We start from the raw sequence: 20,705 nt of genomic DNA, 5'->3' as shown, positions 1-20,705 counted from the left end.
ACAAGTGTCAAGGTACAATAACATGCTGACCAAGACTGTAGAATAATCAGATACAATGCATGTAAATTCAGTTTTATTGTAAGCTAAATCAGAAATGCAGTTATAGAATGACAATCGAATGGGTTGGGACCAGACCACACTAGCATTCAAATCAGTTGTATGAATTAATACGTCTGATTTGCCTGATAAGCGATCTAATTCCACTACCAAATCTGAAAGAAACTGTATGTCTGATGGAACGAGATACAGATGGTATTGCTGGTGATGGTTGCAAACCTTAGCTTTCTTGTCCAGCATCAGGATCTTGTTGTTGTTGTTCAGCATCAGGATCTTGACCAAAATCGTTTCTGCATGCTGATGATTGTTCACCACTACATATTCTCTCGAGGTATTGTTTAACGGAATACTGTGAGAGGATAAGCAAAAGTTGCTCCTCGAGTAATTCAAGATTGAAAGATGCTCCAAAAACGGATTTCACAAGATTTACTTTGACGAGTTCCAGTTGTCGAGTAGAATGAATATGCTTGAATATGCAGTCTTTGTACATATTTTCAAGTTTGGTATATTCGGAATATCCGTCCCGAAGCTCACGCTTAAGCTGTTCCATCTCATTCTTATATTTTGAATTGTCGCGACCATTTTTGTAGAATTTACGTTGCAAATCGTCAATCTTTTTCCTGAAATGGCTTATCAGGCTCTCTTGATCCTCAACTTTAAGATTTATAAATTTGCATTCTTCTTCTTGTCTACTACAGTCCTGTTGTCCTTTTGAGTAGCTTTCAAGCAGATTCTTCATGTTAGCTGAAAGTGAATCATGACGGCTCAAGTCTAAACCGTTTGTATTAGGAGTTGCAGATGGGTTAGACTCGGTACTTGTAGTCGAACTGGGAGCAGCTGTCGATGAGACATGTTCTGTACTTGCAGTCGTACTGGGAACAACTGGATTGGCGATAGTGACTGAACAAACAAGCAGAATTGATGACAATGCAGCGATTGGTAGTTTCATTTTACTGGTTTGATCGAGTTGCAGATGATTGTCATTCAACAGGTCGGGTCTAAATTGTATTTATATCAGCTGAGTGAATAGTATTAAAAGCATACTTTTTGGATGGCCGTTCCAAAGAATCAGGTTTATTGTCAGGGTCGATGTTGATTTACTATCAATGTCAAAGCGATTCAAAAGGGATATCCCTTTATATGGCGATCAGCAGCTTTTACTGAACCGCTGTTTGGCTATGTATTCAAATATCGTACGATTGATTGATCGATTGTGTAGTTTCCCACCCTTATTCACTCTGAAAAGGGTCAGTGAACCGCAGCCTAAGAAATCAATGCATGCCATGTAAACCTGTATGTAACTGAGCTGACATTCAGTTATTAGTTGTTTATCAGTGGATTCAATCAATCAACTGAATCAATACAATGTAGTTCATGTTGCAACCACAATGTCACATTGATGATCAATGACTTGCAACTGTTGTGTTGACATTTCATGTTGTGTGTTACTATATAGTTGTATCAACCACACATCATGATCATATGTCATGGTTGACTCGTATTCTGGATTGATGCACTCATTTCATTCCATTCCACTCCATCACTCGAACACAAACATCGTATGACTTGCTGATTGCTAATACTCATATTGATCGAATACACACTACATGGCACATGTCAGGTTAGCGTATACATTCCAATATATAGCACATCATGTTGCTGATACCACGCATTGTGATTCAACAGTCAATCTGTATTCGAGTTCAACTACAATTGTTCGTGTCAATCATAATATACACGACCAATTGTAGTCGAGTTGATGCGACTGAATAGAGTCCGAGTCATCATGTTCATATCAAACTATTGCAAACCATTGTAAACCATGACAAGTCTATTGCACAACTCCACTCGTGTTGATTACAACATGCTATTCAGAAATGTATCATATTGTCCTGTAATAACTGTACATGATTGTACATGATTGTTTGCAACCAGTAGATTCGTTGATTGATATCCACAATATGATCCAGTAATTGACCAGATTGTGTGTTGTATTTGGTGTGTTGGGTGATGATATCAACCTGTAGTCAAGGTTTGACTATCTGAACATGTCGGTGACTTTTTACCAACTGTGTGCAACTCGATGTCCAATATCGAGTCATGTCATTGGTCAATTAATTGGTTCAATTCATCAGTGGGTTTGCTGGATTCATGTGGTGTGCAGCACTTTCAAGAGTATGTTGAATCTGTTGCAGTATTGTAACTTTGTAAACGGATCAACATACTAACCTGACCATGATTGTGGTGGTTATTGCAGTCGAGTCGTAAAGCTTATTCTGGCAATCATTGATGGTTTCAACAATCGTTTGAATAATCGTTTGGATGTCAGGTTATGGTATCCTGATTGACAACTCGACTCGGATACAACTTGTTTGGACAATTACTGGTCAATGGATTGGACAATGGACTAGCAATCAATCAACACATTGACAGATTTGTCATTCCAAATGGAAACAACGACAATCCAGTTGTAATCCATATTGAGCCTTGAATTCAAACAGTCGTGAATCAAATCATTAATAAACTACAAAAACAGTCCAATATGCCAACTCGCATTTATCCACAACTCTATATGTGATGTTCAAATGTCTAATATTCAGACTGTGCTGATTGCAATTGTGGTTGTAATTGTGGTTGTTTGTAAATATCAATCCAATACTCGATTCAATACTTGATTCAATTTGAGCATGTCCAGTTTTGTAGTAATCCATTTGATCACATTGACAGAATCAAGCAATGATCTGATTCAACAACACCGAATGATGCATCCATATCACTTGTATCAATCAATTGTACACAATCAGTCAATATAATCAACAGTCACTGTCATGATTGACATGATTGATTCAATTCATTCAATTTATTCGATCCATTTAATTGCATAGATATGACTGGCATTCCAATTGATTGTTGTAAAATCACAACCTCACAATCACCAATCACTATACGCCCGCTCATATCTGTATTTGTTGTATGCCGCTGTGATTTGAGTTCGGTCACTTGTCAATTCATCTCGATAGTGTTTGGCTTTAGCTGGTGATTGAACACCTTGAATATACTGCGTGGCATCATTCCACAGTCCAGGCGGTACGTGTGCCTTGTCAAGACTCGAGTTGTACCATTGTGATTGTTGTGGAGCCACATGCGCAGTCGAAACAATCCGACAGGCTGGATTCACTACAAAAAATGTCAGAATCTTACAATGTCCTGGTTGAGTTGGATCTGCAAGTTCAAATGATTGTTCTTTGTGTTGGTATCGATTGGGATAAACTACACATCGACCATTTGGTAATTCAAGCGATCCTATATACTGACTGCGTGGTGATTCTCGATCAATACCATACACATCTTTCCAATACATATTAGATGCTCCTTGATATTCAAAACAATCAACAGCCACGCGGAAATCAATATTCTGAGTGTGATCGTTGTGGATTTGGTTCAATAAACAAACTAGTTTACTACAACACATGGTAATGGATTACTAAACATCATCATAAATCAGATGGAATCAAATGTGATGAGATGATATCAATGACAATCGCATTACAAATAGTGTGTTGTGATTAAACCATCGAGTATTTCCAAATACAAACTTGAATGAAAAGTCTTGCCACAATACTGATCAACTGTATTACTGTTTACACTGTGGTATTATTGATGTATTGGAATATTTGGTGTTCAGATACACAATGATAATGGTAGTACAAATCATGGCAGTTGTATAAACCAAACGTGATTAAAGCCAATAATAATGTCAGACAAGATTGGATAATGAATTAGCGTGTAAATCATCAACATTGACCAAGATTGATTGAAATGGTGATATTGGGTTGGATGGTGATGAATACAACAAATGTGTGTACAGAGTTGTATTGACAACATCGACAATCAAACACAATACATGAATGTGGGTTCAAACTTGGTGATCGTACAATGTATGATTACTAAAAGTGCACAAAGTGTAAATTCAACACTATAGTTTGATTGTGTGTCATATGATGGTTGTTGTATATCGAACACGCAATACAGTCAATGTGTAATACCAGTCAACCGGATATGTAACCATTGTGTATTGCAATGCAGAATACAATCACTGCACAATGAATACAAGTAATCCGTTATTTTACGCAAATACTGTGGCAAAAGGGAGCATTTTCAAGGCTACACAACACCCTTAAAGGATGCGCTTTCCAAGACACCTGATAAAAGGGTCAGAAACACAACCCAATCGACATGAACATCAAATTGGTCAATATGATATTGTGGACAGGGAGCAACACACTGTCTAGTTTGATATTGGCTCACCACAAGAAATCAAATAGCCCTGTGTCGTTGGTTAACCTAAAAGGGTTAGGGTTAGGGTTGCTATACAAAAAGTATAAATACAATCAATTGAGTTCAGTTTTATAATCAACATCAGCTTCAGCACTCTACTTTTCCATCAATTGTTTAGAAGCATTCATCAATCTAATGAAATTCATCGACATTTTATTCATACTGGTTGCGGCAGCAACCGCTAATGCAACACTGCTTCCAGCTGATGAAGATGGCTTACCACAAGCATCGGGGCCCTCCAATCAGGTAGCTGGTACTTCCGGCCAAGCATCAGGCGTTTCTGGAGAAGAATGGGAAAACGTATCTAGTTTAGGCAGTGACGCCGGTTCAAGCATTTTTGGTCAAGGCTTGGAAAATCCAAATGATAACCCAGAAAACACTGGTTCCAATCAAGAAACTCTAGACGAAGAAACTCGGCAAGAATTCGATGATCTAAAAGAAAAAGTTGAATTGCTTGAAAAGAAACAAGAGGAAAAGTGCAAATTTTATTTCGATAGCATGAATGAAGGATTGAAACAAGGATCGAAATCAGCAAATAGCCGAAGGAAATCTAGAACAAAACACAATCCAAACGTTGAAAAGCGATTGGAAGAAGAGTGTCAAAAAGCAATACAAAAAACAAAGGCTACTAAAAAAGAATTACAAGAGTTTGCGATGAAGCATGGCTTGACATTGGGTCTTGGTTTTGATTTGGATTTGGATTTGGATTCGGATTCGGATTTGGATTCGGATTTTGATTTGAGTTCAGATTCGGATTCGGACTGAAATTGTCAATAAACTCCAATATTTTGAATAGATTTAAACTTTCTAATGTGTGTTGTGTTAGACACTGGTAATGTGTGATCTTTGTAATGGAACTTGAATTGTTGAGATGTGCAGTATGTTGACTTGCATTGTGTGTGGATACTTGTGTGATTCTACGTTTGGTATATAAGCGTAGTCATCACTGATGGAGATCTATAGTAACCAGGAATCCTCAACAATGATGTTTGAGCTATGTCCCTCATATCTTAGTGTTCTTCCACTACTATCTCACCTCATAAAAGATACGATCTCGGATTAATAAATAGACAATTCATACATTGGTTCATTCCTTTTCTATCTTTTACTCACTGTGATATACTTTCAAACTATGAGCCAGCCGAGTCGAATAGTCCAGTGATACCAATGGGTTGGTGTCAAATGTAATGTGTTGATTGGTAACCCAAAATGTCAATATACACAATTGCATGGATTCAGCAATGACACTGCAATGATCAATACAATTCATGGTAGTTGATTGGTGTAGTATGATCAAGTCATTAGTCTAATACACATGGTTTGGCAATAAAAGGTGTTTATTGAATGAACGACATTGGATGCATGGCAAATCAAAAGTAAACCAACATGCAATACACGCTGCATTGCAACATATCCTAGATGAGACTGTTGATAATCCACTTTGAACTGCAGCAATGTGACGAGTCTGATTGAAGAGTTTGTTGCTGAACACCAGAATCTTGAAAAGCTGCATCATACTCGGATTATGGCAATTATTGCGAAAAAACAGAAAGGAAATACTTGTAGCATTCCGTATATCCAGGATAGTCTCCCAGTTCTGGAACTTCGCCTTCCCCTGATGGTACCAAGCCCAAGTACTTTCGAAGTGTTTTCTTATAATCTATATTTTGTTCAATCAAAACCATAACTTCATCGGAGAGTTTCTTCACTTCTTTTTCAAGCTCATTAAGAATTCTATCCTGCTCCTGGAGCTCGACTTCATTAATACCCGACTCATCGTTTGAAGCTTGACTGTGAGTATCGAGTCTAATCTTCATTTCATCGACCAATCCTTTTTGAAGATCACGCTCATGACTTTTGCTGCTGGATTTTTCAAAGATTTCGTTAATTTTAACCTGATTTCTTGCGATTTTATCGATTAACGATACTTCAGAAATACCGAATGGACTGCAATATTTCTCAAGATCTTCTGGTGTAGGAAATTCTGGATAGTCAGGTCCACCGGCTGAACCCCCACTTGTAGAGGCTGTTGGAGTGCTGACCTCTGCACTCATGGTCGAACTCGGATCGACTGGATTGGCGATCGTGACTGAGCATACAGCAAGTATCGATGACAGTACGGCAATTGAAAATTTCATTGTATTGGTTTGGTTAGGCAAGTTGTAATGAATGTCATTCAACACGTCGATTTGGTGTCGTATTTATACACATTATTGGCGGATAATATCAAAAGCATGTTCCTTGAATGGCCGCTCCAACGTATTGGCTTTATTTCATTTATTGCATTTATTGCCAGGGTTAGTGATGATTTGCTGTTATCAATGTCAAGGTAACTTTAAAGGGATCTCCCTTTACACAACCGTCCGTTGCTTGATCTGGTACCCGATATCAAGATCAACGATCAGAGTACACTTGCCGCACTATGATGCCGCTACATAGCACATTTCAGGTGATATCATTACATGACGGCACACAAGTAATATTGTCCATTCACACCAATTATGTTGCAAACACTCGAAATCTCGCCTGTTCAACAACACATTGTCACCAATACAATAGTATGTGGCATGATCATATTGCATCAATCGACCAGTATACGATCACTGGATACATCACACGTTGATGTTTACCACTGTATATGTGTGGTGTATATTGGTTATAGTCCCATTGATACAGCCAACACCAACATATCAACCATGTTGCATGCATAGGGCCATTCACAATACTAATTGACTATCAATGTCAATGACGTGTCGGACATACTATCCAATGGTTTCAATATACATAGCTTATAGTTGGACACACTCGGTATTCGTATACACATGTTGTAGTTGTATGCATTACACTTGCCGAGTTGTGCATTTGTGGATTTGTTTGATGCAACTGTTATATTGATTGGGACGACAATCGACGATCGATGTTTCCGGTTGTGGTTGTGGTGTATGCTATATCACCAGATGACATGTTATGTGATCATACTGCATACATTATACTAGACAGTGGACTACATGCAAATGATTGATACTGATCATTGCAAGTACACAACAATGTGACAAGTGACTGTCAAATCAAATATGGCTGATATGTTGAATTATGGACAGATTTGTTGTATATACTGGATGTGGATGTTGTAGTGAATACGAAACATCGGCTGATGCATATCGTATCATTCAAGACCAAAACAATGTAATGTGACGTTCAATGTCAGTTTGTAGCATGTCAATGGAATATGTGCAAAAAGTATGTGCAAACATTAAACATGTATTTGTGGATACTCAGATTGTCAAGTTGTCAAAACCAGCCGAATCATTCGTATCACCTGAATCACCTGAATCAAATAGTCCAGTGATACCAATGGGTTGGTGTCAAATTTAATGTGTTGATTGGTAACCCAAAATGTCAATATACACAATTGCATGGATTCAGCAATGACACTGCAGTGATCAATACAATACATGGTAGTTGATTGGTGCAATATGATCAAGTCATTAGTCTAATACACATGGTTTGGCAATAAAAGGTGTTTATTGAATGAACGACATTGGATGCATGGCAAATCAAAAGTAAACCAACATGCAATACACGCTGCATTACAACATATCCTAGATGAGACTGTTGATAACCCACTTTGAACTGCAGCAATGTGACGAGTCTGATTGAAGAGTTTGTTGCTGAACACCAGAATCTTGAAAAGCTGCATCATATCCAGATTATGACAGTGACAGCCAATAACGATCGTAGAAGAACTTGAAGCATTTCTTATATCCGGGATACTTTCTCAGTTCTGGAATATTACCTTCCCCTGATGGTATCATACCTAAGTAATTTCGAAGTACTTCTTTGAGATCCATCCTTTCGTCAATCATATTTGAAGTTTCATCGGAGATTTTCTCCACTTCTTTTTTAAGCTTATCAAGAACTTCACGCTCTGTTTCAAGCTCAAACTCGACAGTATCCAACCCATCGTCCGGAGTTTGACTCAGAGTCTCAAACTGCTGCTCCATTCCCTCAAGTAGTTTTTTTTGAGCATCACGCTGGCGACATTTTTTAGTAAGATCGACAATCCCTTGATCGAACTTAACTTGAAGTTCTGCAATTCTTTTGATCAACGACGCTTCAACAAGATCGAATGGTCCACAATATCTTTCAAGATCAAGTGGGTGAGGAGGAACCGGATAAAGAACTTGACCAACTGAACCCCCACTTGTAGAGGCTGTCGGAGTGCTGACCTCTGCACTCATGGTCGAACTCGGATCGACTGGATTGGCGATCGTGACTGAGCATACAGCAAGTATCGATGACAGTACGGCAATTGAAAATTTCATTTTACTGGTTTGGTTGAGCAAGTTGTAATGAATGTCATTCAACACGTCGATTTGGTGTCGTATTTATATCCATTATTGGCGGATAATATCAAAAGCATGTTCCTTGAATGGCCGCTTCAGCGTATTGGCTTTATTTCATTTATTGCATTTATTGCCAGGGTTAGTGATGATTTGCTGTTATCAATGTCAAGGTAGCTTTAAAGAGATCTCCCTTTACACAACCGTCCGTTGCTTGATCTGGTACCCGATATCAAGATCAACGATCAGAGTATATTTGCCGCACTATGATGCCGCTACACAATATATTCCAGGTGATATCATTGCATGATGGTACACAAGCAATATTGTCCATTCACACCAATTATGTTGCAAACACTCGAAATCTCGCCTGTTCAACAACACATTGTCACCAATACAATAGTATGTGGCATGATCATATTGCATCAATCGACCAGTATACGATCACTGAATACATCACACGTTGATGTTTACCACTGTATATGTGTGGTGTATATTGGTTATAGTGCATGATATCAACGAGTTTATGCATATTGCTTACATCAAATACACCAAACCGACTCAGTGATATGCAAGTGCTGCGGTTTGACCAAATCACAATCATCCATATTATCGACTGTCCAACTCGTTGACATTCAAACCGTGTCATCACTAGTCACAATATAATGGTTGACTGGTTCGTTTGATTGACCTGACATATCGACACTTTGCAAACCTCGACTTGATTCATCAACTTGGATATTCATATAATATTGGGTTTGTATCATCACGTTGAGCTCGTTATCAAACACATTGATGTGTCCATGCAACACAAACTTGATATACACACATTAGTTACTGTTTGACATGACTGAGCCAATCATCAATATCAGACAATGCAACTGTATTAGTTGTATGATACAATCAATCATGGTTGGCTCATCACCATCAAATATCAAATGTTGATCACGTATACATTGATTTGTAATTGCATAGTCTGTTGGCAATACACACTATGATATGATTGAAAAGTTGTTGATTTGCAGTAATCAGATGTGCATCACCTGTAGCATTAGATGTAATTGACGAATTGTAACCACAAGTCAACAACCATTGATATGTTGGTGATTGTATTGACTACATGATTGGTATTGATTAGCTGTCATGATCGATTGGTGAACAATACAATCCACATTGATTATGACGTGTTGCAACTGGTTGATATATGCAGACTCGACTGATAATCGAGTATATGTTGATGAGTAACTCTGTCACTGTTTGTTTGGATTGGTCATTGCTACCGCATATATGCAGTGTATTCATGTGTGATGTATTGGATATCGGTGTTGTGTATGTTGGTCAATATTCAAGCATCGACAGTCAAACATTGATTAACCAACAGTTGTACGATCAGACAACTGGTTCGTGTATTGACAAGTGATCAGCCTCGATCCGGTTATAATTGAAACGGTGGATCACAGGACTCGAAAGTTGACAGTATTGTTGTGGTGTGATGTTGGCAATGTTGACGCTACGTTTGAATCATTCTGATTTTGATTGACAAGTATCACCAATGCAATGTTCAACAGCTCAATTGATACAACAAGTGAATAGCTTATATCGAAACCAAATGCGTCAAACATGCAACCGATTGCATTGTTAGACATGATCATAGATTGACACACACTGGAACAGAGCCAACAGTATAGTTTAAATCGATACATTTCAAGCATTGGAATCATGAGCCATTTTTGCAATGCTGATTTGCTTTTCAATAATCTGTGATTCAATCACAATAAACCGATATCCTGTTTATCAAAATCAATACACGATTGGCAATACATATTGATTGCATCTGGTGTATCCAGTTCAGCTCAACCAGAAATAAAAATGTCAATTTTGTTCAATACTTGTTAATGCACAAAATACAGAAAGCTTATAAACTGCTCAATGTATAAAATCACTGATCTTGATTTATATATCACGACCTACAACCAGCTGAAAGTCATTTTAAAATATAAAAATAGCATTCATTCTAAATGATCCAATTTGTCATATTTCATAGATGTGGTTCTCACACCTGAGCCAACTACTAACCACACAGTAATCAAGTAGATCACCTTGGTAAATACCAATGGAGCAGGAATGCTAAATGTGCTAAAAAATACAGCTGCTTGTTGAAGTGGTGACATGTTTGAGTGATCGGCAGAATTGTGCCATTCTGGCAAGTCGTTTGGGATAAGAAGAGTATGCAGGATCTGAAAAAACGTCACAAATGCGTGAGCTAGAGTGATTCGTATGGCCAATGGTGCGAGTTTCTGTCGTTGTTGGAATTTCCTCATCTTGTACATGTAGTGTTTAAACAGAGTATATAGCAATGGTCAGACAATCATAATGCTAAACCAGAATATGCAATCATGGATCAAAGTCATACCTGATAAGTAAGAACTGGACATAATGCAAAAATAATCAACATGAAAAAGTGCGCATATACAAACTTGACTCCCTCTTCAATCTATTTAAAAACGGCCCATAAGAAACTAACACACCAAATCCAGCAGCATGCATTTTAAATACCACATACCGGATGTCGTCTGTGGCGTATAATCTTCAACAGGCTCAATGAGCTACCGAGACCATAAATCAAGTCGACGAAAAAGATCAACAGAGTAATAGTGACAAGATATCGAGTACGCCACGACCGAGTGTTTTCAGAGTATCCGTGGCCGGTTGAAAATTGTTCTGCTGCATTGGATACATTTCCAGCAACTCGTTGAAGAGTCATTCGAGATGCAGCTACAAAGGCAAAAGATCAAATAGCTGTTAAATATATGGATAGATAAATGAAGACGTATTTATAATAATTTCAGTGAAACCAAATCATCATGCACCTGCAAATTCAGTAGGAAAAAGATTAGCCGTGCTGATTGTTGGGATGGCTCGAACACGCATTGACAAATCTACCAGATCCGTTCTACTTTGCAGTGCTCTTGGATTACGGTATCGTGCTTTAATAGACTGTATAATGGGCTCTACACATACAGTACACACAATCAATATTTATAGGCAATCTTTGGCAAGATCTGCAGTAAAAAGTACCTAGGCGAATAAGTGAATAAGGTCGTGAGGCTTCACGCCATTGTTTTTCGTTGTTTTTGGTATTTTCGATAAACTCATGCACAAGTTCAAGCAGATAGCTGAATGCAAGCAAACGAGGCATTGTATTTTCGACAATACACATAAAAATGACACCGTTATCAACAAGATAGCTGGATAATATCAAACAAAAATCGCACTCGTATCAGTCAGTATGTTGGATGCTGTCTGGAAAGATTAGACGAATATGGATTGACCAGCAAGGGAAGCATACACTAAGAATAGCAGTGGTAGGATAGAATGGGTTGATATAGACTAAAAGCCTGTAATGGACTCAACTGAAATACAAAAGGATCTGCGTCGAGACTGCATTCTAGTGGGAGTTTTTGCAACATTAATTCTGAAGAACTAGCGCCTAGTAACGACACAACGAGCGACGACCTTTTTCCATTTGGAACATGACCACTAGAGTATGCATTTCCACTGGATGAATTAAAACAAGACAATATTTTAAGCAGCGGCTTGATCAGTTTCTTGACATCTGTAATAGGGTCATCTGGCTGTAATGATATCAAGGTAGAATGATGAGTTAAATGGACAGTTCCGATCATGAACAAATGTCATTACAAACAGTACAAGACTAAGACAAACTGAACATATAGTACATATTGGTCCATACAGAGTCTGTTTCCATTGACGCAACCAATGGCAGACCGCCAAGTTCTCTAGCAATCAGCGTATGTCGAATCATTTCAGCAATGATTAGTTGACTAAATTCAACTGAATTGTCAGACTAAATTCAACTGAATTGTCAGACTAAATTCAACTCATTACAGCCGTATTCACAGAAACCAATTGCTTGTGCAAGTGTTTGTTTTTTGGTGATTTGATTGTTCATTCTGCTTTCTTGTTAGAAATCAATTGTATTGCTTCTTTCATTGTACACAGATTATAAATTCAAACTGAAATCCTCTTTTGGTAGTCATTGTACAATCATCAAGTTTGAACTCGGATTCATGTATTGTGTCAATATTGTCAATACACTCATTTCAGTTGTATTGTGAATCTTGAATACAATTACAACAAAATTACATTCATCCAATGTCCCGTGACAATTTAAAATTTTATTTTGTCGAATTCAAAAAATCAAGTTGACCAAAATGACTGGAACCATGACAGTAGCTCCCACTGTGTCGGATAGTGTCATACAGGATATTGTTACTGCTGCTAGATTCGGAGATTTAGAAGACTTGCAATCAATACAACAGTCACATTTACTTTCCACAAAGTTTCTCTGTCATGCTCGCTCCACTTTTGGAAACAATACCGCTTTGCATATGGCTTCTGCCAATGGTCATTTAAATGTCGTCACTTTTCTTACAACCGATATGGCTGGACCTTGCGATATTGACATGACTAACGACGAGGGTTCTACTTCTTTGCACTGGGCTGCATTAAATGGTCACATTGATATCGTTAAGCGATTGCTGGAATGCGGTGCTAGTGCTACACTCAAAAACACAGCTGGAAAAAGCCCTATAACTGTTGCTGCCCAGGCTGATCATATCGATGTGATGGATTTATTGTTGAAAAGCTTCAATCCAGACGAAGATGAAGACGATCGTGATGACGCCAGCAATTTGGAAATCAATGCACAGGCTGTTGCTGAATTGGCCGAAATGGGTGTTTCCGTTCGGTTTGAGGATACTGAACCAATGTCTGATGATAATACTGCAACTGCCAGTTTGGCTGAGCGTTAACTATTTTTAATAAATCTTGCTTTAGAAGAATATATCGACTTTTATTGGTGCGAAACTCGACAGATGATATACATTCAATCAGCGCAGTGGAGTAATGCAGCATTTTAAATTGCATTATAGGATTGCACAGGCTTTTGTAAATAAAAACCAATCTTGGTGTATCTACTCGGAATAACGTATTACCACCAATAAAGCTCAACCATGGATTCCAAATGGTCTGCTAGATCATCATGACCATTTTTACGAGCAATAGTACTGGCATGCTCACAATATCTGCCACTTGCAATAGTCGCTGTAAGATAGGTAACAATTCCAAAATCGCATTGCTCGAGCGAGTAATCCAGCGCACGAACAAGATCCGCCTTTTGTAAGCCAATCTTGACAGACGCCAAAACCATGACAACCCCAACATGTCGAGATTTGATGGCAGCAAGGACTGCATCTAAACTAGAATAAACTCCCAAAGATGGTCGATGATGTGCCCAGTACCACAGAATGGTATGAATAGTATCCAACTGCCCGTGTTCTGCAGCAACCGTCAATACTGACTTGTCCAATAAGTGTTTTCCTCCCTTCATTTGCAAGATCCCTGCAGTGTGTCCATTCCGAGCATACAAGTGACGCAAGGCCTTGATGCATTCACACTTGGCTGAAAATATCGTTTTTTTTGTAGTCAATTGACCTGCTGAATCAAGACTGTACATGCCCATCCCAATCTGATGTTTTTGAGCATAGTCCATAAGCTCATTGCAACCATATTTTCCAGCAATCTCAAACAGACTATCAAATCCGCTCAATTTTGAAAAGCCAAAACGTGGCTCCAGTAAATAGTAAATGACGTTGGTGTGATTGCGATATACAGCCTCTGATATGGATCGCTTTGTTGGTCTAAGATTATAGTCGGGATATTTCAAAAGAAGCACATTGACTAATTCAATGTGCCCACCAGAAATCGCACCTTGAAATGCCTGGTCTGACATGTACATGGCTGAATGGATTTGTGGCGGCTGAATTAGAGTTTTATGAGTGGATAAATCCAACGCTGTTGCTGATCCCTGATCAATAAATGGCACTGGCAGTATACTCGATTCAGAGATGGGAGTAGCCATAGTAAAATAAGTTGAATTCAAATGCAACAAATACTCGACAACATTCAAATGACCATTGATTGCAGCCATATAACATGCTCTTCCAAATATTTTGATAGTTAATGGACATTTGCAATCTCCTATCAACGCTATTAGTGGCTGTAGTCTACCCAATCCGGCCATGATCGAGAGCTTGGCATAACAGAATTTAACACAATGAGGCTGTGGATGATAGTTTGCAAGAATGTAATCCAATAGATGATTGGCAATAGGAATGGCTTCTGGCTGCAAGTGAGAAACTAAAGAGACTAGAGGCAGCAGTACAGTGTCGGGTGTAGTAGACACTGAAAACCTAGTCTGCATGCCTGTGCGAAAGGGGTTGATAGCCAATGCTATCTCCGCCATTGCTGTAGTATGGATAAAGAGCGACTCCCACAACAGCCAGTGACCATGGAACAACTGCTGCATAACAGCTGCCTGACGCACATTGTCTTGAAGAAAACAATCTGCCATTATCAACCTCAACGTATGCAAGCTAATAGGGAAGCTTAGCTTCCTATGCAAGTATCTGGTCAACATTCCTGCATAGTCATAGATTCTATGCTGAATAAACCATGGCAGTAGATTTATACTAGATAATAACTGACGTCCGTTAAAATGAGCTCGAGTGACTTGAATAAAACAAACGTGGGATAGTTTCGAAGGAATAATCAACGACTTGAATCTCAGTGGATACATGGTTTTGTTGGTAATAACAGTCGCTCCAAGTCTATCAATCCTTGATGTAAAAATAAGCTTGAATATCAAGACAGCATTTCCAACAAGCACGTTAAAATGTAAAACAAAATTCAGTTCTTGAAGTTTTGTTTAGAAAAGTCGCTGCAAGTTGAGTAAAGCAACCTTGAAACTTTTTACAATTGAATCGTTTTTATCAATTTAAGCAAGCTCATTGTTCTGTTATCAAGTGTAAAAAGTAAGTTTTGTAGCCTGAAAACTATCGATTCAACAGCATATTCCTGACTTGATAAATATGCATGTTATCGCTATTTCGATATTTTAAATCGTGTTTCACAGCTAGCGAAAATGGATATGAAATTGAAGATAAACGAGTGTCGGCAACTATTACCCTTGATGCTGTTGTTTTTTGAAAATATCGGTAGATTGTTGATTTGAATGATGGGTCATTCATTGATTGCATTTCCTGTAATATGGCGACCATCTGATAGTCAGTTTGCTGAACGACTTGATCACCCGCAGCCTACTTGATACTATCAGAATGTTTCCAAAACATGACGAGTTTTTGTACAACCAAAAACTATTTTCCATTGTTTTCAGTTATAGAGTAAAACCATTACTACATCAGTTTAATGCTTTGATGTATTATTTTTGTAATCTCAAACTCATTTGCTTGAATAATCCCTTATTTCCCGTATTATTTCATTGCCTAAAATCAATCATTTATTTATCCGATCTACCAATCGACTGTATGATTACAGCCAATTAGCACGCCTTTTGTCATCTCCTACTTTGCTTATTAACCCAACCTAATGATTCCAATATTGAATGAACAAACTATACTGCCAATTACTCCGATTACTCCATTTGTGCCATTTGTACCATTTGCCACATGTCGAGTATGTTGCTATATCATGTGGTTGTGTTGGTGTCGATACATATGAAACCATTCAGATTACAAACAGTATCATAGCATGATTGATATTGGTCATCAGCATGCACGCTATCAGTTCAAGTCATTGGCACTACTGATCATGTATCCATTTTTGAGTACTCGGAGTCGATCATACTCGAGTCTCGTCTGAACATATGCAGAACATGCATACAGCCAATACAGCCGATACATCCCGAATCTGTCTGTAGTGTGATATACTTTTATGCTATGCCAAGCATCACAATCTGACAACATGGCACAAGCTAGCTAAAAAGCTGCATAGTAGTTTAACCAATCTAAATCAATCTAAATCGAGTTGAAGTGAATTGAAACGAGTTGAAGCGATATTCGCAAGTTTACAACACACATGAATTGCACATGGTAAGCATGGCTTAGATTCAAATTAAATTCCTAGCTTGTAAATGACTGGATATCAACGGGTATTCATCCTACACTGTATAGTATATATTTCTTGAACCCACATTCACGCAATCATCTTAATCAAAATCAACGCAGTAATGGACCCGCTTCACATGCATCGTTTGGATATGTGATATATTAACACATGCGCTTGATACTCGTGTGTTAATGCATCACATCACATGCACGTTTTAGTCAATTCGACACTACAGTGTCAATTCAAAATATAAACCATGCAATGCAGCCAACTCCATCGTCCCATATTGTTGTAATAGTTTAGTTTTGTACTTGCCACATATACACTAGATATTCAAACCATTGTTCAAATGTTTGTTTCTACCGTTTCTCTGGTTCTTGCTCTTGCCACATCCGCAATCTTTGCGGCTCCGACTGTTTTGTCTGCAGAAAATGCCATGGACAGCTCTTTATTCTATTTTCCAAAATCCACCTATCACAATATTCCCTATGATCACTCATCCAGTCTTATGGCTCTGTCCAATACTGACTCGGTCAAGATTGGTGTTGCATATCTCTGTGACCAACTCAATCTCACACCTAACGAGTTCAAGGTTTACAATAACTTTACGGACAGTGTTGGCGTGACTCATGTATATGGTGCTCACATTATCAATGGTGCACGTGTAGCCAATCACCAAGCTGCTGTCCATATCAAAGACGGTCAAATTACGTCGTACTCTACTTCGTTTGGTACTGAAAGCCATTTTGCCAAAAGTGAGCTTTCAATTGCGGAACCCAAAACCAAACTGACGTTTGAACAGGTTGCTGATATTGTGTCCAAGGCCAAGGGCTTGCCAGTTTACTCTGGTTCTAAACATGAGCTCGAGTATGTCCAACAGGCTGATGGCACGCTTGCATATGCTTACAAATTCCAGCTTCGCGACGAGGATGTTAATTTCTGGTTCCAAGTTTGGGCCGATGCCAACACTGGTACGGTATTTCAGGTTCAGATATTGATTTTTATGGAATCAACACTAATCTGAATGTAAATGGATTGATATTAGGCAAACTGGTCCAGGCTGTTGATTTTGGTCATCATGCAACATACAAGGCTATTCCAATTCCTGGTCTCAGTCCTGATGATGGATTCTCCAACATCAAAGATCCAGAATACAAACCATCGTCGCCTAATGGATGGATAAACGGAACCCTTACCCGTGGCAACAACGCTGAGGCGGTCAACACTGCAAACACTCCATCGACTCCAGGAACTGGTATTAATGGTGTGTTTGACAGTAAATTCAATCCTGCAACTGATATTAACGATGCAGACAACATACAAGCAACAGCCGTCAATCTGTTTTATCTTGCCAACCTGATGCACGATATCACATACCAGTATGGTTTCAACGAGGCTGCTGGCAATTTCCAAACCGACAACTTTGGCAAAGGCGGTAAAGGCAGCGATGCTGTTGTTATCAGTGTTTTGGACACGGCACGCAGAGAGAATGCTGATTTCCACGCTCCTCCTGATGGCGAGCCTGGCAGAATGCGAATGTTCCGATTTACTTCTGCCAAACCCAACCGCAATCCAGGTCTGGACAACCAAGTTGTTTTGCACGAGTATGGTCACGGTATTTCAACTCGGTTGACTGGTGGACCTACAGCATCACTGTGCATGTTCAGTCCTGAAACTAGAGGCATGGGAGAAGGTTGGTCCGACATATTTGCCATGATCGTGACGGCCAAGCAATCACACAAAGCCGACACACCCACCTATTTTGGCAGATATTCCAAAAACAATAATAATGGCATGCGTTCCTATCCTTACACCACTGACATGCAAGTCAATCCTTTGACCTATGGCTATCTCAAAAAACGTGGAGAAGTCCATGCTGTCGGTGAAGTGTGGGCTGCTGCGCTGTGGGAAATTTACTGGAACTTGATTGCCAAGAATGGGTTTTCTACCAATCTGTACGATGCCAAGAGCAAGGCTGGCAATATTATCACAATGCAGATTATGATTGGCGGCATGATGCTCCAGCCATGCAACACCAATTTCATTGATGCTCGTGATGCCATTGTCGCAGCAGATGTTGCTCACTATGACGGTGCCAACAAGTGTGAAATCTGGAAAGGGTTTGCCAAACGTGGTTTAGGACCTAATGCCGTGGATTACGTAGACGATTTTTCTGTTCCAGCTGAATGCGGTGGTGGTTCACCTCCACCTTCTAGCAAAAGTACTACTACCACCACCACAACTACTACCACCACTACTACTACTACAACCACCACAACTACTACCACTACTACAAGACCCATCATAACCACTACAGGACCTACTACCACAACCACTCGTGGTCCCAAACCTACTTCTGGATGCACTCGCATGGATATTTGCTGTATCTATGTTGGAAAAAGCTGTGATCAAAACTAAATGTTTGGATCAAGTATATCGATACAATGGCTGTTTTTACAATCTAATAAATGAAACCATTTGTAATAATGTATGAAAAAGTATGTGGTACAGTTGACAATGAGTCGACTAATTGTATTTAAAGCAAATTGGAATATCACAACACCAGCCATTACCATACAGACACACCATTGATCAGATTGTATTATGGTGGTACTAATGTTGGTTGTTTGAGGCTTGTAATCGGTTCACAAAACCACATGTACAAATGTATATTGACAGCTGTATTGACGTAAATGGACTACTAAATAACAGTGTTGGTGTGTGATAAACAGTCAGTGTCATGGACTGGTTGACAATACAGTGGTATTGTTGGTGGCGATTGACATGCAAACAACAGCTGCATTACTGACATGTGTCATCGTTGTTGTTGAACTAGATTGTGATCGTATCCGTGATTCAGAATACAACAAATGTGTGTACAGAGTTGTATTGACAGCATCGACAATCAAACACAATACATGGGTGTGGGTTCAAACTTGATGATTGTACAATGCATGATTACTAAAAGTGCACAAAGTGTAGATTCAACACTATAGTCTGATTGTGTGTCATATGATGGTTGTTGTATATCGAACACGCAATACAGTCAATGTGTAGTAGCCATTGTATATTGCAATGCAGAATACAGTCATTGTATGATGAATACTGGAGTGAACCATTTGACACGAATACAGCTATAAAAAGGAGCGTTTGCGGTTAAACAAATCCTTACGCCCCCGCTTTTGAATATACCTGATAAAAGGGTCGTAAAAGCATAATCCAATTGACATGATCATCAAATTGATCAATATGGCATTATAAATAGGGAGCAGCACACTGTCTAATTTGATATTGGCTCACTACAAGCAATCAAGTAGCCCTGTGTCGTTGATTAACCTAAAAGGGTTAGGGTTAATTTACTGTACAAAAATACAAATACAATGAAGTATGCTCAGTTTCATGATCGACACCAGTTTAAATACTCTACTTTTCCATCAATTGTTTAGACACAATCTAATGAAATTCACTGACATTTTATTCATACTGGCTGCGGCAGCGACCGCTAATGCAGTACTAATACCGACAGATAAAGATGATACATCTCAATTATCAGACACTTCCAGTCAAGTGTCTGATCCACTTGATGAACTCAATCCAAGCATTCCCGCCCAGTATTGGAAAGACATAATGGATCAATTTTATTCAGAAACTTCCAATCAAGGTCAGCAACAACTAATTAATGTAGCTGGTCCAAGTACTCTTAACCAAGGCCAAAAACGTACAGTAGATGTAATTGATTTAACCATGCCTGACGAAGACCAACAAGACCCAATTGATCAACCCAGTCCAAGTATTCCCAGACGAGGTCAGAGACGTACAGTAGATGTAATTGATTTAACCATGTCTGACGAAGACCAACAATATCCAATTGATCAACCCGGTCCGGGTACTTCCAGCCGAGTGTCTGGTTCAATGAATCAACCCGGCTCAATCATTCCTGATGAAGATTTGGAAGACATAATGGATATGATTGATTCA

At 38.9% G+C, this 20,705-nt stretch overlaps 9 protein-coding genes across 9 annotated transcripts; 3 read left to right on the top strand and 6 right to left on the bottom strand.

Moving 5' to 3' along the window:
• Positions 1 to 277: 277 nt before the first annotated feature.
• BATDEDRAFT_86567 (uncharacterized protein) lies at positions 278 to 1,006 on the bottom strand (the record flags this gene model as incomplete). Its single annotated transcript, XM_006676810.1, has 1 exon — positions 278 to 1,006. One exon carries the CDS (start codon positions 1,004 to 1,006, stop codon positions 278 to 280), a length of 729 nt encoding a protein of 242 aa, XP_006676873.1.
• A 1,983-nt stretch (positions 1,007 to 2,989) lies between these two features.
• BATDEDRAFT_22653 (uncharacterized protein) lies at positions 2,990 to 3,418 on the bottom strand (the record flags this gene model as incomplete). The annotated part of the gene is made up of 2 exons (XM_006676533.1): positions 2,990 to 3,234; positions 3,259 to 3,418. The coding sequence occupies 2 exons, from the start codon at positions 3,416 to 3,418 to the stop codon at positions 2,990 to 2,992; spliced, it is 405 nt and encodes a 134-aa protein (XP_006676596.1).
• A 1,112-nt stretch (positions 3,419 to 4,530) lies between these two features.
• Positions 4,531 to 5,160, top strand: BATDEDRAFT_22652 (uncharacterized protein; the record flags this gene model as incomplete). Its single annotated transcript, XM_006676532.1, has 1 exon — positions 4,531 to 5,160. One exon carries the CDS (start codon positions 4,531 to 4,533, stop codon positions 5,158 to 5,160), a length of 630 nt encoding a protein of 209 aa, XP_006676595.1.
• A 767-nt stretch (positions 5,161 to 5,927) lies between these two features.
• BATDEDRAFT_22651 (uncharacterized protein) lies at positions 5,928 to 6,449 on the bottom strand (the record flags this gene model as incomplete). The annotated part of the gene is made up of 1 exon (XM_006676531.1): positions 5,928 to 6,449. The coding sequence occupies one exon, from the start codon at positions 6,447 to 6,449 to the stop codon at positions 5,928 to 5,930; it is 522 nt and encodes a 173-aa protein (XP_006676594.1).
• A 1,656-nt stretch (positions 6,450 to 8,105) lies between these two features.
• BATDEDRAFT_22650 (uncharacterized protein) lies at positions 8,106 to 8,636 on the bottom strand (the record flags this gene model as incomplete). Its single annotated transcript, XM_006676530.1, has 1 exon — positions 8,106 to 8,636. One exon carries the CDS (start codon positions 8,634 to 8,636, stop codon positions 8,106 to 8,108), a length of 531 nt encoding a protein of 176 aa, XP_006676593.1.
• Positions 8,637 to 10,747: 2,111 nt separating this feature from the next.
• BATDEDRAFT_22649 (uncharacterized protein) lies at positions 10,748 to 11,937 on the bottom strand (the record flags this gene model as incomplete). Its single annotated transcript, XM_006676529.1, has 5 exons — positions 10,748 to 11,059; positions 11,152 to 11,232; positions 11,302 to 11,513; positions 11,609 to 11,749; positions 11,817 to 11,937. 5 exons carry the CDS (start codon positions 11,935 to 11,937, stop codon positions 10,748 to 10,750), a joined length of 867 nt encoding a protein of 288 aa, XP_006676592.1.
• A 1,054-nt stretch (positions 11,938 to 12,991) lies between these two features.
• Positions 12,992 to 13,432, top strand: BATDEDRAFT_6233 (uncharacterized protein; the record flags this gene model as incomplete). Its single annotated transcript, XM_006676420.1, has 1 exon — positions 12,992 to 13,432. A coding segment is annotated over one exon (441 nt), but the record flags the coding sequence as incomplete, so codon positions are not given.
• Positions 13,433 to 13,752: 320 nt separating this feature from the next.
• BATDEDRAFT_86562 (uncharacterized protein) lies at positions 13,753 to 14,682 on the bottom strand (the record flags this gene model as incomplete). Its single annotated transcript, XM_006676809.1, has 1 exon — positions 13,753 to 14,682. One exon carries the CDS (start codon positions 14,680 to 14,682, stop codon positions 13,753 to 13,755), a length of 930 nt encoding a protein of 309 aa, XP_006676872.1.
• Positions 14,683 to 18,161: 3,479 nt separating this feature from the next.
• Positions 18,162 to 18,878, top strand: BATDEDRAFT_5299 (uncharacterized protein; the record flags this gene model as incomplete). Its single annotated transcript, XM_006676415.1, has 1 exon — positions 18,162 to 18,878. A coding segment is annotated over one exon (717 nt), but the record flags the coding sequence as incomplete, so codon positions are not given.
• Between the last annotated feature and the right edge of the window lie 1,827 nt (positions 18,879 to 20,705).

Source organism: Batrachochytrium dendrobatidis, assembly GCF_000203795.2.
Source record: "Batrachochytrium dendrobatidis JAM81 unplaced genomic scaffold BATDEscaffold_2, whole genome shotgun sequence".
Lineage (NCBI taxonomy): Eukaryota > Fungi > Chytridiomycota > Chytridiomycetes > Rhizophydiales > Batrachochytrium > Batrachochytrium dendrobatidis.
This window is presented reverse-complemented; position numbering and strand designations above follow the sequence as displayed.